Below are 14,640 nucleotides of genomic sequence, written 5' to 3' on the forward strand. Positions count from 1 at the left end.
GGTAGTGAGGCACGTCCTTAAGGATTTTTGCCCCTCCTACTCCTCCTACCCTACCCCCCGGTATCGCCGTCCAGCATTTCTTCAGGGAGAAGGGCTTGTCCTTTTTGTCTCCACAGACATTCCTCCATTCATTTTCGCTCCAAGATCATATTCGCTCAGGGGTTCAAAACCACCTTTTGGCCGCCTCCTGCACGCCGGTGGTTATCYCTCCCTTCACAGAATATGTCCACTTCGAAATTCTACTGGGATAAGGAATCTTCATCGTCCCTATCTCTCTCTCTTTCTTCCTCCATCTCTTTTGTTTTGAGAATTTCCTCTGCATATCTTTGCACAGTTCTCCAGTACTCGTTATTCTCGAGCATCTTTTCAATCAATAATTTAATAATAATTTTAAAACTCGAAATTTTTGAGAAAAAATTAACGAATTCCAATAAAACAACCTAATATTTTAAGTGCAAAAAAACAAGACATATTCTCATATTTTTGAGACATTTGGTGAATTTTTTTCGGCTTATTTTAGAGGAAATTTTACAAAATCATTTCGTTTCTGACTCCAAAACGTGCTAAAACGCTAAAAAAAATTAGAAAATAGTGTCATTTTCGGCCTAATTTAGTGATTTTAAGGCTTTGTGTATCTCAAAAGTTACTTAAATACTCAAAAAAGGCAATAACAGCACTATTTTTCACTTAATTTCATGATGAGTAATAAAGTTAAGAATAAGGCTAAAAGTTGTTTAGGTACTTTTGGGAAATCATAAATTTTTAAGATTCTGCCTAGATTTTTAAGACGTCAAATATCGTAGTACCCTCCTTGATTTATTGTTGTTTTTACTTTTTTATGCATGCGCCAAATGGCTTCGTCCAGAAATAAAAAGCCATTTTGGGGTGTGTAAAAACACGGTATTTTGTTAGTTTTTTTAGGGCGTTCTTAAAGTAGTTTTAAAGTTTTTTTCATGTGCCCAATTTTTGGTGGTCTACAGATATTTCGTACTTTTGGGGTGCATAAAAATTAATGCTTTCTGAAGGGTTTTAGATCTTTTTCGAATGTTTACCTTTGGAGGAAGAGCTGAATTTGTAATATTCTGCCTTGTTTTTTGAAGACGCCAAATGTCCTGGCCCAGAAGTAACAATTTATATACTACTTTTATATAATAAATGTATTACATAATTTAATGACGTCTTCGTAGTGACAGTGATATTGTAAGGACTTGCGTTACTTTATTTTGATGCATTTTGATATTCTTTTTTGTTTTATTATAGAATTATACTTTGTTTAGCAAAGAAATGAAACGGTTAATAAAGAAATTGAAAACTGTATTTATTTTATTTGTTACATTTCATTAATACTACCTTTTTTCAAGACTAAAATGTATTTTCCCGCGAAATTTTAAAGGTACTACTTTTTAGGACGAAGAATGATAATAAAATTCCTTAATATTTGACAAGCAGGGCTGCCAATCCCTTTTATCACCTGTTTTGAATGTCACTTTTGACACGTTGTTGATGAGGTCCTTTTCACTTTTTCCTTGCTTTTGTTCGTTTAATATGTGATAATAATGGCAAGTGTTGATGATGATAACGGGTGGTAAGTTTTTAATCACAACTAAAACCATTACTTTACTTTATCTGCATTTTTTGTGTGTCTCATAGGGTCGCCGATCTGGAAAATGCCTTACTGGAGGAATGTTCCGTTGCTGATATTTACTGTATTTGCAAAGGCAAACCCCTACCAGACAATTTAAGGGCTGAAGTCTGGCAGGTTAGTACAAAAAATAATTTGTTATTAACAATAATGTTTTTTTTTAATTATTAGTTATGCCTCGATGTAAGAGACAAGGGAAACCAACTCGATCATTTTAATGAAATTTATGATTTGCCTAACCAAGCGGTGCTACGAGAAGACTGCACGACTTTCGTCTCAAAACTTGGAAACGATGAAGAGGATAAATTATCGGTTGTGTCCGATTTAGAATCAATTTTAACATTCTATTGCAAGAGTCGTAATTTATCTTATGAGAAAAATAACGGATGGATTGAACTTTTGCTTCCTTTGCTAACACTTAAAGTCCCACGTTCAACGACTTATAACTTGTTTGAGGCAATCAAAGACACATATGTGCCTCATACTGATGATGGCAATGCTTTTCACATTTTACGTCTTTTGTTACTTTACCACGATCCAGAATTATGTTCATTTCTTGACACTAAACGTATCACACCTGATAAGTATTGTCTGTCATGGTTTCAATCCCTTTTTGCGGCTACTTGCAATCTCCAAGTCGTCATAAATATGTGGGACTATTATTTCCAACAATCTGATCCATTTTTCATTTTTTTTCTTTCTTTAATTATGGTCATAAACGCTCGTGAACAGATTATTTCAATGAAAAGTGAGACTAGAGATGTTATTATTTCGAATTTGGCAAATATGCCGTGTGCTCTTGAGGCCGACGATGTTGGCGATTTCTGTTCGTTGGCCCAGTATTATGCTCTTAAAACACCCGTCAGTTTCCGAACTGATTTAATGCAAAATTTGTATAATAATAACGGAAAAAGTGGGGAAGAATCAGCTCTAGTGTCTCAAGCTTTATGTCTTCCAGTCTCCGTAAGCGAATTAATAGAAAATACGTCCCACGAGACTGGAAATATCGACGCTGTTAGGTTTTTCCTCGTTGATTGTCGGCCTGTAGAACAGTACAATGCTGGTCATTTACCTACAGCTTTTCATTTGGACTGCAATTTGATGCTTCAAGAACCTAGCGCTTTCACTACAGCAGTCCAAGGCTTACTTTCGGCCCAGAAACAAGCTTTAGCACATAATTCGAGTGCTGGTGGTGAACATTTGTGTTTTTTGGGATCGGGACGTAACGAGGAGGATCAATACACCCATATGGTTGTTGCCTCCTTCCTCCAGAAACACACCCAATATGTGTCTCTCCTCACAGGAGGTTATATCGCACTCCATCATTATTTTTCCGATAATGTAGATGAGTATCTACAAGACCACAACCCCAAATTTTGTATCGTTTGTGGTCCACATCATTTACATCATCAGCAAGCCGAAACTAGTTTCAAGTCGGGACAATCGACCACTGATCTTTTTGGAAAAATTTCAGCTGCGATGAAGTCCAAATCGGCAGAAGTTAAAGAGAAACTTATCGATTATATCGTTAATCCTAATAATAGTCCTGTGCAAGAGAGACATGTCAGCAGTAGTGATAAAATCGACGGGAAAAGATATAGAAACGTTGCACCGGTTTTTAGTATAGATGATGATCATGATAGTGTCACAAATATAGAAAATGTCGATGAAGAAGATAGTCGAGAATTGGTCCAAATTCAATCATGGCTGAAACATCCTGAAGTCATTGAACATTTTCCATGTCAGGAGGTGAAAATCAATGGATTCATGTATAAAAGTCACTTGATTGTGACCAATAATGAGCTTATAGTACTTAGAGAAATGCCCGATAGAAAAGGCATTGCTGAAGTTATTGTGAAACGACCCTTGTCGGCAATTGTTAAAATAACTGCGAGAAAACGTCATCCAGAACTTATCACCTTCAAATATGGGGTACCTGATGGTGAGAATTTAATTATATCTGACATGGATCGATTTCTTATACCAAATGCCGATAAGGCTACAAAAGTTGTTTCTGAACAGATTTTAAAACAGTTGAAAACTAAAGAGTAATTTTCTAATAATTTATAATAGTTACAGAGTTATTGTAGATATTTTATTTGTAAAAAAACAAATCGTTTGTCTTTGTTTCTTATCCAAATAAAATAATGCTTAAGCGAAGTGAGAATTATTATTATAATACTACATATTAATAGCTTGTGACATGTTAATAAACACTAAAAAGTTAGAAAAGATCTATGTCATCGTGTTCACCTGAAAAAAAAAAAAAAAAACATTGAAATTGATTGAAATTGAAAAAAAAAATACTTACAATATCATCAATTTTCAAAATTGACCTAACCGTTTCGGTAGCAAACGTAATCGCACTGACGCTGACCAACAACGGCTGCACCACATTCTCCTCCAAAATATCCGAAATCGCCCCCTTTCTCACATTAATCCCCGCCGAAATTTCCCCTTTAGCATGTCGATTCCTCAATTCAGTCACCGTTTGAATCGGATTCAATCCTGCATTTTCCGCCAACGTAAACGGAATAATCTCCAAAGCATTTGCAAACGCTCTTAAACAAATAGCATCAATGCCGTCTTTCGTATCGGCCAAAGCCGCCAATTTCAATGCCAATTCAATCTCGGGTGCACCACCGCCTGCTACAATAGCTCCTTTTCGTACCAAACAACGTATAACGCACAATGCATCATGCAATGATCTTTCTGCCTCTTCAAGTACCAATTTATTCGAGCCACGAACCAAAAGGGTAACTGTTTTACCGGCATTTTGAGCACCGGTAATTTTCACCATGCGACTACCACCGACGCCGATCTCTTCAACCAATTCGGCCGAAACGAGATTTTCAGCGATAAAATGATCAAGGGAGGCAATGGGACGACAACCAAGAGATTTACACACAAATTCGACATCTTCACGTTCAATATCTTTGATGACCATGCATTTGATTTTGTCGAGGAAATGAAGAGCAAGATCGGAAACGGCATCACGAAGAATCGACTTTTGAATCTTTAATAAAAAATTCAAAAAATCACGTAACTGACTTGTTTAGAAAATTATGATTAATTACCAAAAGGACATTACATCCAGCCTTCTTGATCTGTTTCACAATATTCAAAATATAAGTTCTTTCTTCCTTAAGGACTCTATCCATGGCAGCATAATCCGAAACAATGACATTATGATCCATGTCTGTTTTTGGTGCAGAAATACAAAATTGAATAAAACCAATTTTGGCTTTCTCGATACGTTTAGGACCATTGACATTTGCAACTTTTTGAGGAAAAACAAGACCATCTATCAATTCGGTATCTTCAACCGTGCCACCAATTTGTTTAATTACCTTGATATCTGATAAAGAAACGACTTGTTCATGACCTAAAATTTCAACAATAAACAAAACATTTATACTTTTTCAAAAAAAAAAAAACAACCTGGTTCCACTACTTTTAAAACCGCATCTACGGCTAAAGGGGCCAATAGACTTGATTGTTGTGAAACAACCTTCGAATTCAATGAAGTTGACGCACTCTTAACCATTTGTTCGCGATTATCCAACGAAATTGGCTTTGAAATACTTGTTAAAATCTACAATAAAAGAAAAAAAAACAAGTGCATTCAATGTGTCATGGTAGAATTACTTCAACGGCGTATTTGGCAGCTCGTTGAAACGATTCAGAAATTGCAGTTGGGTGAATCCCTCGGGCTAATAATTTTTCAGCAGTATCGAGTAAAGCCCCCGCTATTACAACAACAGTTGTGGTACCATCGCCGGCTTCAACATCCTGAGCACGTGACAACTCAACCAACTAAAAAATTACGTTTTTAAATCAATTTTACAAAACTCAATAAAGTACCATTTTAGCAGCCGGATGTATGACGTTCATTTGTTTCAAAATCGTGGCCCCATCGTTGGTGATGGTGACTTCACCGTTACTCGCCTGAATCTAATTAAAATATGATAATTATTAAATAAACTTTTAGTGTGTTATTATGATTACCATTTTGTCCATGCCTCTTGGCCCCAAACTCGTGCGAATGGCATCGCAGACAGCTGTGAAAAAAAGTTGCGATATTACACAAACTTGGCTAATTAAGTCGGAAAAATGAGCAATAATCATACCGAATTTCAGTAAAAATTGATAAAACGGTCAAAGTTGAACAAATTCGAGGGTATATTTTGAGGAAATTAATGTTTACCTTTTGCCGCATTTATGTTGCTGAGACGGACATCACTTGGCTTACTTTTGTCCTTGTATACGACGCCTCGCCCTTTATTTCCATCACCCATCGATGCCTGAATCGTCATTTTATTCGAATAAAATCAAAAGAAGCCACTACAAACTGTAAATTAACAGATGATTGAAGATTTTTCTTCGGTTATATTTTTCAAGAAATGACAGTTTATTTTGTATAATTTTTGACAGCATGAAATTTGACAGTTGATCGGTGTTTAAAGTAACAAAAATGGTTAGATTTGAATAATAACAATAAAAATAATAAAAAGTTTCTATTAATTATCACTTAACGAATCATTTTAACGATTATTTAGCACTTTATTTAAAGAAAAAAACACAATATTATAATTTTTGATAGTTTTAGGCAGTTACTAGTGTCTAAAGTTACGTAAAAAAAATGGTTAGAAATTTGAGTATCAGAGATAATTATTAATGTTAATTTGAAAAAATTCAAGTGGTGATAAAATGTAGACATTTTATTATATCTAGCTACATTTTTACCGTAGATATAATCACCGTATTTAGGATGTTTGTATTGCATAACCTAAAAATTTTCCAAGAATGAGCTATCAAGCGATAAAATGATTCGTAAAATGGTATTTACTCAACAATTGGTGTTTGCATTATTAAAGTTGTAAGTTAATATGTCGTAAATAATGCGAAAATGTCGACGTTTTCGTGGATGGAATTGTTTCCTACAAGACTCAGTTTTGCGATTTTTATAGCTTACATATTGTTGTTTGTGGGGCAAGGTACCTAACTTTTTAAAATGCTAATTTTGCAGTTTATTTTTGTTTTCTTTTCTAGGTATATTAGTAACAGCATCACAAAAAGCAGACAACCAATATGATTATAACATAATTACGGTAGTTTTATTAACTGAAATACTTAAATTGATTGTATCAAGTTTGTTCTACTGTAAAGAGTAAGTTGTTTGACTTGACTTGAAGTTAATTTTCTTAATTTCGAATTTTGTAGCAACTCCCCAAAGTCTCTAGTCAACAATATTATAGAAAATAGAAAGGTATTAGGACTTTATTTTGTACCTGCACTATTGTATTGTTTCTACAATAACCTTGCCTTTGTTAACTTATCAGTATTTGACCCCACTACTTATTACTTATTACTACAATTAAGAGTTGTAGTCACTGGAATATTATTTCAAGTGAGTCATCAAACATTGAAAATCTATAATAATTTGGTGTAATGTTTCAGGTCATATTTAGTAAAACTTTAAGTAAGAAACAATGGCTTTCGTTGTTAATTTTAACATTTGGATGCATGTTGAAGCAAGTTAATTTCACAGACCAAGAAAAAAAATCACTTTCATTTGATATCATTGGCGTAAACGGTATTTTTATCCTTTTGCAAATTTTTTGTTCATGTCTCGCGGGCGTCTACAACGAATATCTTCTTAAAAAACAAGGAGCTGATGTGAATATTTTCATTCAAAACGTTTTCATGTACTTGGATTCGATTGTTTGTAACGTTGTTTTGTTAGGTGTACGAGGACACTTAACCACTGCTTTCACATACGAAAACATCTTCAAAGTATTCCATTACAAAGTTTTATTAGTAATGTTTAATAATGCCGCAATTGGTATCGTCACTAGTTTCTTCCTAAAGACTCTAAATTCGATTTTAAAAACGTTTGCAAGTGCCTTGGAATTAGTTCTAACGGCTTTATTAAGTTACGCATTTTTTAGTATTCCCATTTATTTAAATACGGTTCTTGCAATCGCTACTGTAATGTATGCTGTGTATTTATATTCGCAGAATCCCGTCTCAAACACAACAAAGCAGGCCAGTCGACAAAGCGATGAAATCGCTCTCATCAAAACTGAACAAGTTTGATGGAACTAGAGTTTTTTTTTTTATTTTTATCAATACAATTAAAAGTATTTAATGTGGCGCTGATTATACATAACCAAATCTAATAAATAAATCGTTAAAGCTGAACGTTTTTCATACACCCATGAACAATCAACTTTTATTTTTTTATATACAGGATCGCCTAAATAATATAACAATCTTTATACACGAATGAAATGTATGACCAAAAACTATGTAATCTACACATCATAGATCTAAACGTCTTTAGTGATTTTCCTCTTTCCTGGCAATAAATACAGGATCGCCTACATTAATAAATCCAGTTTTTCCCACTTCCAAATTCGTTCCAAATCTCGGTCCGCGATCAGGTCCGGAGTGTTTCCGATATCTACAAAAAAAATATTTGATTATACAGGGTGTTCCGTCTAAACTCCACATTAAAAGTATTGGGAGTTTGAATAATCATATTTGTTTGAAAATTACTACATAGCCATAATTCATTACGTTCTCATAAATGAAAATATTTTCAAGATGGCGGCACTTCCGCTTATACCGGAAGTCGGTCTCAACTTTCTTATTTTAAATGGAAAGATATTTTTTACTGCGTTTTTGGATTAATCGGGTCATTTTAAGGGAGTTTTCATCAGCTTTCCCTATACCTAAATTTAGCCGTTTTTCAAAAAATTTTGGATTTGCACCTTACACTTTAAAAATCGGTAACTCCGCTATTTTTTAAAATTTTGAATTCGTTTTTTTGGCGTTTGAAAGAGAAAGTTTAGATCTTTCTTACGGTGTTTTCAAATTTTTTTAAAAAAAATTAACAAACCCTAAAATTTTAAGGTTACTTTTGTAATAATTCAAATACCCATAACTCAAATTTTCCAAATGAAATACCCCAATTTTTATTTTACTAAATGGAAGAGAATTTAATTCTACATCATCTGTATTAACATTTGCTATATCAAAATTTAATAATTTTTAAGTTATGGTGACTTTTTGTTAAGACGATTGTCGAAAATCTATTATTTTCGTATAGTTTGCTATGGAAATCAGAAATGTCAAAATTGTTTCTCAATAAACGTCAACAGTGACTTATTATTTGACAAATAGTGCCAAAATATGGAGAGTCAAAGCTACTCAAACTTTGATTTAATTAATTTATTTGGTATTTATGTAAAGTGTAACAAAATTTTGATGTCGTTCATTAAACAAAAATATTTTTTTCTCACTTGTTAGCTTTCAATAATGATCGCATCAATAATAATTAAGTTTGCATAACTTTGATTCTTCATATTTTGGCACTATTTGTCAAATAGTAATTTACTGTTGACGTTTGTTTAGAGAAAATTTTGACATTTTTGATTTCCATAGCAAACTATGTGAAAACGGGTGTGGCTAGTAATAAATTTTCTGTAGTCTTAAAAAAAAGTCCATAACTTTAAAATTATTAAATTTAGGTATAGGGAATGTTAATACAGATCAATGCACAATTAAATTCCCTTCTATTTAGTAAAATAAAAATTGGGAGTATTCCATTTGAAAAAATGTTGGGATATGTTTTTTTTTTCAAAATTTGAAAACACCAGAAAAGGGCTCTAAACTTTCTCTTTCAAACGCCAAAAAAACGAATTCAAAATCTTAAAAAATGTCAGAGTTACCGATTTTTAAAGTGTAAGGTGCAGATCCAAAAATTTTTGAAAAACTCCAAATATTTCAAAAACAGCTAAATTTAAGTATAGGGAAAGCTGATGAAAAGTCCCTTAAAATAACCCAATTAACCCAAAAACACAGTAAAAAACATACCTTTCTATTTAAAATAAGAAAGTTGAGACCGACTTCCGGTATAAGCGAAAGTGCCGCCATCTTGAAACCATTTTCATTAAGGAGGACTTAATGTTTTATGGCTATGAGCCAATTTTGAAATATTTATTTCAATTATTCAAACTTCCAACACTTCTAATGTGGAGTTTAGACGAAACACCCTGTATAAATAAGTCAAACAAACTCTACTAACGTTTCCAATGTTTTCAAAGGTTGTCTATTAATATCCCTAATTCCGTTTTCAGACGAAATAGTTGTAAAGACACATCTAGTGCAATCTTTAACATTTCTCAAAATAACATTATCACCAACTTTTATCCAATCCCAATTGTCTTCATCATAGGGTTGCAAATCAGGTCCATCAACGATAATATTATGTCTGAAATTCTCAACAGTGACATTCGAATTGTTACCAACTCGTTTATTTAAATCATGAACCGAGTGTTGATTGATGAGAGTGACACTCGACAAGTCTGCAAACAGACCCTGAAATACATATGACAATAATTATTAAAATTGATGACTAATCTACAAACAGTGGAATGATTGCTTAAATTCTTGTAGTAATTGAGGAGTTTGTGATGAGTTTTAGTAATGTCTCGACGTTGCATAGCATCATTGTAGCCCAGTCTTAAGCCAAAATCGCGCTCGATTATGTATCGAGAAAACCAACCAGCAGCCTCATCACCACAATCGATCGCTTCAATGTATTCGTTGTTCCACGACCTTCAATTATATAATTAACCAAATCCGAAAACGAAATTGTGACCCCTTACTTGACTTTAGTAACGTCGTTGTCTTTTCGGTTGGGTATTTTAACGTAGAGTGTCCTCATTGTGGGGGCATCAATGGCAAGATGATCTTCATCGTGCACCGAAACGTCAATGAGGACCATTTTGGGGTAGGTGCGAGCAGTGCGAAATTCATGATCCTTGGCTCCATATACTATCAACACCCTAAAAATAATTACGTAATAATAGTGGAATTTTTCGTCTCCATCTTGTGATTATTATGTTTACCGACCTGTCTCTTAGCTGGAAAACCTTCTCGTCCTCTTTGGTCTGTGTGAGTCCGACTTCTGTTACTTCGGCCCTTTGTAATTCGACTCGATGTCCGCTTTTAAGTGGATACAAGTGGAGTTTTTTCACGCTTCCGATTCGTTCCCAATTCGAGGGTATTTTGACCTGTTTCCATTTCTGGTACAAGTAGGAACCAACGACGGTAACGGCCGTTACAAGACTTGTAAAAAGGACGGTTTGTGTCACCACACTGTTGAGACCCATTTTCAGACACTAAAAATTTATTGTCTAGAATTAAGCTTGAATTTTCTTATCATAATTGGTTGTAAATTAATATAGTCAGTCAACAAACATTTTTGATTTATTTTGATATTACAATTACGTACACTTATTGCGTCATTTCGTTTGTTGAATCAATTTTTTTAATAAATTACAAACAAAAATCTAGGATAACATTAGATTCGTGTAATTATTATTATTATTCACTTACAAAAGTGTCATTAAATAACAATCAAGGAATTATTAGAGCTCATCACACTATGTGTGTCATTTGAACAGGTCAAATAATCATAAAAACTTGTACAAACATAAAAAATTATCTTGAATTATGTGATAAACTACGAGATAAAAAGTGACCAATTGTGAACTCTTTATTTATAAATAAATATTTCCTTATTCTTACCGTTTTAAGTCAAAAACAAACGCGAGAATGCTTAAACATGTGACAATGTTTAGGAAAAAACACCGCAAGTTAGACAACCAATAATACAGTTGACCTCAAGTGGAAATAAATGACAAGTCAAAAGATAGTCGGTTTACATAATTATGCATTTTTGAAGCACTGTTAGTAAATTTTCAGTTGTGATTTAATAATTTTCAAGAAAAAAGTAAAAAAAAAACAACTTTTACATTTATTATTGTACAGTTGGAGACAAAATGCTTTGGTCGTCAATGTCACTTGAGTGTCATTAAGTTATAAAGTATGCTTTAGGACTGTTAACCTTATTTTTAGCTACTGTCAATCACAGGTGACAAGTTGTAAATATTTTTTTTGATAGGATAATTTGAAATTGTCATTCATTTTGACGTTAAAGTGTCAAAAAAGTGACGACCAAAGTATTTTGTCTCCAACTGTACATAGATATATTATAAACACAAAATTATTCCATAGTTAACCTCGGTGATAAAAACAAGGTTTATAATAACTTAATAATTTGATTTTTTTCTTGAATAATCACTCCTTTCAACAATTTGAAATAAATTTATGACGGGTGTCTCAAAAACAAGACATAATATCGCCGAACAAGCCCCAGTTACGAGCATTGTCCCCCAGTAATCAAGAAACTAAAAAAATATTATTTTATCACACATAAAAAATACCGATGATTTACCAAAATCGTGGTACTTATAGTGCTTGTCTCGTCTTTGATTCCAAAAAAAATAACAAAAATTACTGGTACGTGTAACAGATACATGCTATAAGTAAGTTTTCCCAGGACAATAAATACAGGATGAGATAAAAAAGTATTAATAAATCCTGCAACAGAATTTAGTAGGTGATTATTGTTTTATGTTGAAAAAAACTAACCTCCGTTTCCTGTGTAACAATTAAAAATCAAAACACAAAGGGCAAGGGCCCATAAAGGTCTAGCAAAACAGTTAAAAAGGGCGCTGTAAAAGCTATCTCGTCCTTGTCTTACTAAAACAGTGCAAAGTAAATGAAGGGCAAGCATAGTTGAAAGGGAAAGGGCCATCAAGATGTGATTTTGTCGTTTTGAAATGACGATTTTTTGGTAATTTTGTCGGTAAAGTACATAACCTAGTAGTATCCCAAATGACCAAGGCGCTAAATGAGCCATTGGTGTCATGTAGTAATACTTCAAGTAGCTCAAATCGGAACTAAAACACCAAATTAATAAAAAATTGTGTATGTAACACTTACTCAAAAAATAAAATGGCCCCAAAATTATTCTTCATTGTTACAATAAAACTGTAAAGAATGCAAATGAAGCAAGCAGTTGTCATTCCTGCAACAACTCGAGTCGTGTGTTTTTTCAAATTGAATATAAGAAACGGAGCAATTAAATATAGTTGAGTATCCACCGCCAAATACCACGAATGAGTCACACACTAAAAAAAAATTTTAGCGAATGCAAAAAAACAATTTTTTTTACTTGTGCTCCAATGTTTAAATAATTCGACACGAAAAGCAAAGTCATCCACCAAGTCTTGTGACAATTATCGACGAAATAATTCAACATTAAGGGCCAAAATGGCCCCTCACATATATATTTTAATACACTGAGATATAACAAAACGACAACAAAAAGGGCGGGAGTGAGTCTGAAATCATCCTTGATGCGAAAAAATCACAAATAGAGGTTTGTCAACAAGAAATTACCACCTAGGATTTGAATTTTTAGTAAAATTACGTTCTTCACGTTGTTTGTAACTAGAATTTTCACGTTTTCTGTCAACTGTCAATTGAGTTATCTATACCAAACTTAACCTAAATTTTTTAAACCTATTCACGAATATCCCTAAATCCTAGGGAGTAATTTCTTGTTGATACGATAATAATTACCGGAAAATTCGATGTAAATAAAACCAGAAAATATTAATTTGGTACTTTTCGGAGTATTTTAATTGGAGGTAACTCACAAGAACGCCTCCGATACAGAAAAATGTCTCGACACCAAAAAAACTACCAACAAATAAGCTGTTATGCCAATATGTGGGCCACTGAAATTAAACGTAAAAATTGTTTCAAATTTCAAGCAATTTTTTCACAAATTCTACCTCTGAAAAAAAATAAATTGGGTTTTTTGAACCCATAGCCGTCCTGATTGCCGCCATATGGCCTCCAACTATCATTCCCATGCTCAATACTTTAATACCATACAAACAAGTCAATTGTTCGTTTTCACAATGGGTCGAAATGAGTTTTTTCGTGTTGGTATAGAGTGAGAAGATTAGTAAAAATTTTCGTGATTGGTTTACTTTTGTTTTCATGATATGGAATAAATAAATTTCGTAGATGGTACTAAAAAGTACCACTAGTGTGATAATCCCAAAGAAAAAACTGAAAATTTAGATAAAAAAAAGTTGTTAAAGTTTTGAAATCGTACATACAATACGAAAATATCGATAGTTTCAGGTGTGATTTTTTTATTTTGATAGTGACAATGGTCGTCACGTATTGAAACATCTAATGGTGATGCGAATTTTCCCGTTAATTCCTCCCAAAATTGAATCAAATTTTGACTTGTGCACGATTTGGGGACGCAAATATCGAAAACTCCTCGTAAAAATTGCGAAATGCTTGAATTCATATGTTCAAGTTTCTGGAATAAAAATATGTTTTATGTAAAGTTGTTGGGAGTAATCCCAAATGTATTACTGCTCCCTTTTCGCTGAAATCCCACCGAAAATTTCTGTTAGGTTTGAGCACTACATTACAGTACATTCCGACAATTTCGTGTCCTTTTACAACTTGCCTAATCCCAAGACACTGCTCATAATCCCCAATTAGGAACACATTCCCTTTTAAAATCCCCGGTCCAGGTTTGGCACTCGCATCAAGCACTATGCATTAGTAAAAATAACATTCTAGAGCTAAAAAACTTACTTTTCAATGCCCATAATTCCTTGTTTTCTAGCGCCGAAATGAAAAGTTTCAAATCTTGTCCACATTGATTATTATTATCGATAGTTTTGTCAATAATTCCATAGATTTTTCCTTTAAGTAATGTTAACATTAAGTCAGGGGTCAAAAATTGGCCACAACTTGTTGAAAAAAATACAAAAAAGTAAAAAACACACTTATTGGTGAACATTTTGACTGAAATAATAACTGTAATTTTGTGATAGTGAAACTTGTGAATAATAAACGAGGATAAAATAGGCGATAAACCTAGTGGCTTGTTTTTATTATTTTTGTTTTGTTAAAATAGTGTAATTTGGAACAACTCAAAAATGTGTTAATTTTTTCACTTTTTAATTTTAAAACGAGTGACAAAAACAATACTATAGTTATATAGGAAATTAAACACAAAATGCTTCAATTTTTTTCTAACAAAA

At 33.1% G+C, this 14,640-nt stretch overlaps 5 protein-coding genes across 8 annotated transcripts; 2 read left to right on the forward strand and 3 right to left on the reverse strand.

The window, feature by feature from the left end:
- The first annotated feature begins 1,451 nt into the window (after positions 1-1,451).
- On the forward strand, positions 1,452-3,802 carry LOC123005760 (TBC1 domain family member 23). Its single transcript, XM_044399705.1, has 3 exons — positions 1,452-1,585; positions 1,651-1,759; positions 1,814-3,802. The coding sequence occupies exons 1-3, from the start codon at positions 1,557-1,559 to the stop codon at positions 3,692-3,694; spliced, it is 2,019 nt and encodes a 672-aa protein (XP_044255640.1). The 5' UTR covers positions 1,452-1,556; the 3' UTR covers positions 3,695-3,802.
- LOC123005765 (T-complex protein 1 subunit delta) lies at positions 3,794-6,085 on the reverse strand. The gene is made up of 8 exons (XM_044399712.1): positions 5,850-6,085; positions 5,651-5,703; positions 5,507-5,596; positions 5,291-5,458; positions 5,084-5,237; positions 4,720-5,027; positions 3,954-4,658; positions 3,794-3,895 (listed from the first exon to the last, which is right to left on the reverse strand). Exons 1-8 carry the CDS (start codon positions 5,956-5,958, stop codon positions 3,878-3,880), a joined length of 1,605 nt encoding a protein of 534 aa, XP_044255647.1. The 5' UTR covers positions 5,959-6,085; the 3' UTR covers positions 3,794-3,877.
- An 87-nt stretch (positions 6,086-6,172) lies between these two features.
- On the forward strand, positions 6,173-7,846 carry LOC123005774 (UDP-galactose transporter senju). Of its 2 annotated transcripts, none has more exons than XM_044399727.1 (5): positions 6,173-6,344; positions 6,394-6,639; positions 6,695-6,812; positions 6,866-7,052; positions 7,103-7,846. In XM_044399727.1, the coding sequence occupies exons 2-5, from the start codon at positions 6,552-6,554 to the stop codon at positions 7,739-7,741; spliced, it is 1,032 nt and encodes a 343-aa protein (XP_044255662.1). In that variant the 5' UTR covers positions 6,173-6,344; positions 6,394-6,551; the 3' UTR covers positions 7,742-7,846. The 2 variants fall into 2 exon arrangements, with proteins under 2 accessions (XP_044255662.1, XP_044255663.1); XM_044399728.1 differs by having other exon boundaries at positions 6,173-6,341.
- Positions 7,847-7,863: 17 nt separating this feature from the next.
- On the reverse strand, positions 7,864-11,315 carry LOC123005773 (mitochondrial amidoxime reducing component 2-like). 3 transcript variants are annotated; one of them, XM_044399725.1, is made up of 6 exons: positions 11,243-11,315; positions 10,565-10,833; positions 10,318-10,497; positions 10,078-10,267; positions 9,735-10,027; positions 7,864-8,108 (listed from the first exon to the last, which is right to left on the reverse strand). In XM_044399725.1, the coding sequence occupies exons 2-6, from the start codon at positions 10,822-10,824 to the stop codon at positions 7,985-7,987; spliced, it is 1,047 nt and encodes a 348-aa protein (XP_044255660.1). In that variant the 5' UTR covers positions 10,825-10,833; positions 11,243-11,315; the 3' UTR covers positions 7,864-7,984. The 3 variants fall into 3 exon arrangements, with proteins under 3 accessions (XP_044255660.1, XP_044255659.1, XP_044255661.1); XM_044399724.1 differs by lacking the exon at positions 11,243-11,315 and adding an exon at positions 11,051-11,170; XM_044399726.1 differs by lacking the exon at positions 11,243-11,315 and adding an exon at positions 10,947-11,066.
- A 286-nt stretch (positions 11,316-11,601) lies between these two features.
- Positions 11,602-14,396, reverse strand: LOC123005099 (nose resistant to fluoxetine protein 6-like). Its single transcript, XM_044398712.1, has 10 exons — positions 14,189-14,396; positions 13,961-14,145; positions 13,693-13,904; positions 13,360-13,642; positions 13,145-13,302; positions 12,735-12,903; positions 12,503-12,690; positions 12,149-12,459; positions 11,952-12,097; positions 11,602-11,904 (listed from the first exon to the last, which is right to left on the reverse strand). The coding sequence occupies exons 1-10, from the start codon at positions 14,394-14,396 to the stop codon at positions 11,767-11,769; spliced, it is 1,998 nt and encodes a 665-aa protein (XP_044254647.1). The 3' UTR covers positions 11,602-11,766.
- Between the last annotated feature and the right edge of the window lie 244 nt (positions 14,397-14,640).

Source organism: Tribolium madens, unplaced genomic scaffold (genome assembly GCF_015345945.1).
Source record: "Tribolium madens isolate multiple individuals breed KSU strain unplaced genomic scaffold, Tmad_KSU_1.1 Scaffold_20;HRSCAF=117;Tcas5.2_LG4, whole genome shotgun sequence".
NCBI lineage: Eukaryota > Metazoa > Arthropoda > Insecta > Coleoptera > Tenebrionidae > Tribolium > Tribolium madens.